Genomic DNA, 2,871 nt, shown 5'->3' with positions numbered 1-2,871 from the left:
TAGCACCTCTCCTCGTTGGCTCCTCTACCGCTTGGCGAAGGAAGTTATCATCGACACATTCCAGGAACCTCTTGGATTGCTTATGCCCTGCCGTGTTGTCCCTCCAACAGATGTCGGGGTGGTTGAAGTCCCCCATGAGGACCAGGGCTTGTGAGCGTGAGGCTGCTCCTATCTGTCTGTAGAGGGCCTCATCCGCTCGGTCTTCCTGGTCAGGTGGCCTGTAGCAGACCCCCACTGTAATGTTACCTGTCCCTGCCTTCCCTTTAATCCTGACCCATAAGCTCTCGGTCGGCTCCTCATCCATCCCTAGGCAGAGCTTCATGCACTCTAGCTGGTCATTGACATAGAGGGTGACACCCCCTCCTCGTCTCCCCTGCCTGTCCTTCCTAAAGAGCCTGTATCCCTCCATCCCAATGCTCCAATCATAGCAGCCATCCCATCACGTCTCCGTGATGCCAGTAAGGTCGTAGCCCTGCAGGCGTGCGCACGTCTCTAACTCCTCTTGTTTATTCCCCATGCTACGTGTGTTTGCATAGAGGCATTCAAGTTGGGCCCCCGATGAATCTGTCTTACTGGCTGGAGTTCCTTTGTGCTGCTCTTCAGGCGCTCAATGAATCTCAGGAGTCATTCACTCTCAGGATGGGAGACAGAATCACCAACATTAAAAATACTTTCACAACTGCTGGCCTCCTAAAAATAGAGAACGCTGTAATTCTGCAGATCTACTAACTATATGCAGTTAAGATAAAGGGAAGCTTGTTGTACAGTCTCTTCCTCCTCAGTACTCTCTCCGACACTGCCCTTGAGCAGGTTTCCACTGACTTGTTTTCAACAAACTGTACTTTTAAGAGGGTGAGTTATCCATACCAGAAATTGTGCAGAAGAAAATGCAATAATTGAAATTTTAAATTGCATTAAATGAAGCAGAGAGAGCACGAGAGACTAGCTCAATGAAATACAGTCATTTGCCTTCTGTGTACCACTAGCAAGTGGCAAAAGTGCCCTGATAATAATTTCTTGCAAGCATTTTTGCTTAGCATCTCACCCTAACTTCTACTGCACTTGAGTACGTAAGCTCAGCTCCTGAAAGTTATCAAAACAGTCTTTCTGGACCACTGCAGCTCACTACGTTTACCTTCAGTCTCATATTCTCAGGACAAACCTTTTGTCACAGACCAAATGTGTATTCTCCAAGCGTACTTCTGCAGGAGTAGCTTAAGTGCTACAACTGCATCATTCACCTATGTACTTAGACAAGCACTGAACAGACACGAGCACAAAAGTCCAAGTAAATTCAGATGCGTACCTTCAAGTACCCCTACTGCTAGAAATCGCCCGTAAAACAACTCCACCATCGGGTTCTTTGGTTTTTCTCCATCCCTGAAAACAGACAACGCGTTAGTGCAAAAATCAAACACAAAGCTACGGACTTTTATAAAACTATGAACAGAATATTCTGAATTCATTATGGAAATGCTGCCTATTTTACTCAATTACTGTTCATTAAGTTTTGTACTTTCCTCTAATGACAGTAACAATGATTCACATATTTGCAATGATAAGTACATTCTGAAAATTTTCAAAGTGCTTCATTCTAAGAAAATTTATGTAAATCAGATTCTATTCGTGAGTGGTTGAACTGTACAAAACCCTTGTAAAAACTATTTCCTGCAACACTCTAGAAACAATTATGTATTCCAAAGACAGTTTATAGATGCTCACTTATACAAACAATGAGTATTTACTTCTGCAAAGAGAAGTATAATGAACATTTTGATGAGAAAAAGCTAACCAAACAACCAAAAATCCACTTCTCACTGTATGGCTGAAAAAGATCCAACCGAGTTGGATACAGAACTAGAAAAAAAAAATCTTACCTCTCTTCTTCGGCTTTAATTTGGAAGGCATCTTCTAGCCAATCTAATAATTTGTGTGTAAATTCACTAACATCTTGCTGTTGAAAAATATAAAGTGATTAGTATATGTTCACATACGTAACAGAACACAATGAAGTGCCTCCTTACAAGATCAGTATAGCAGTATTCCCCGCCTCCAAGAGCTCCAGAATCACACTATGTTTAAGACTATGCCATGATTGTTTTTTTATGGGTGGCTCTTAGAGCACACTAAGGCTCTGGTGTTCCTCAGCCGTTACACTGTCCTGTGATCCTTATTACTTGGGCTCAGCTTTCATACCATGCTAGTCCAAAGGCATCTTATGAATCCTATTGTTCAAACCCTTTGGTATCTAACAAGTGGTGACTAATATTACTTTCATCGAGCACTAAATTCAGCATGCTATTGTAATTAAACACCTTAGCTACATAAGCTCATGTGGGAAAAATAAACCACCTGAAGAAACAAAGTGTTTCTCAGGAAAGCAAAACATACCCATTACAATTTAGACAAGAATCCTGAATATGAATATTAGGACCCTCCAAACCAATATCTACATAGACAAATAGTATATTAGGACTGTACCAGCCCTGGATGTACTGTTAGATCAGAAGAATAAAGCTCTTTCAAAAACCACAGACTTAGAAGCTAAACTAAACCCTAAAAGCAAGAATGGGGAACTATTAGTTAGTTTCTAAAATAATAGGAAAAAAGTGTACTGAACAAAATAGTCATGCTGTCTGGAATTTTTTTTTTTTTTTTTTAAATAAAAGTGACAAGAGACCACATAATATTAGAGAAAAAGCTCAAAAACTGATAATTAGAGTTTCTTTTCTGTGGACATTTTGAATTTTTGTTGTCCATTTTAAGTACTTCCTATTGTCAGATGACCATATGAAATCATGCATAAACTTGAATAAAAATACATAGAAATCACCTGTTGGGAATCATTTGATTTAAAAGCATCTTTAATGA

At 40.1% G+C, this 2,871-nt stretch overlaps 1 protein-coding gene across 1 annotated transcript in view; it reads right to left on the bottom strand.

Moving 5' to 3' along the window:
* Positions 1–2,871, bottom strand: part of USP25 (ubiquitin specific peptidase 25) — a 96,536-nt gene that overhangs the window by 52,951 nt on the left and 40,714 nt on the right. Inside the window, 3 exon segments of the mRNA XM_009327891.1 lie at positions 1,307–1,380; positions 1,878–1,954; positions 2,834–2,871. The exon segment at positions 2,834–2,871 is cut by the window's right edge and continues 25 nt beyond it. Coding sequence (XP_009326166.1) covers positions 1,307–1,380; positions 1,878–1,954; positions 2,834–2,871 — 189 coding nt within the window.

The sequence above is a fragment of the Pygoscelis adeliae genome, unplaced genomic scaffold, assembly GCF_000699105.1.
Source record: "Pygoscelis adeliae isolate BGI_AS28 unplaced genomic scaffold, ASM69910v1 Scaffold14, whole genome shotgun sequence".
NCBI lineage: Eukaryota > Metazoa > Chordata > Aves > Sphenisciformes > Spheniscidae > Pygoscelis > Pygoscelis adeliae.
The sequence above is the reverse complement of the archived record's forward strand: the minus strand, read 5'-3'. Positions and strand labels throughout refer to the sequence as shown.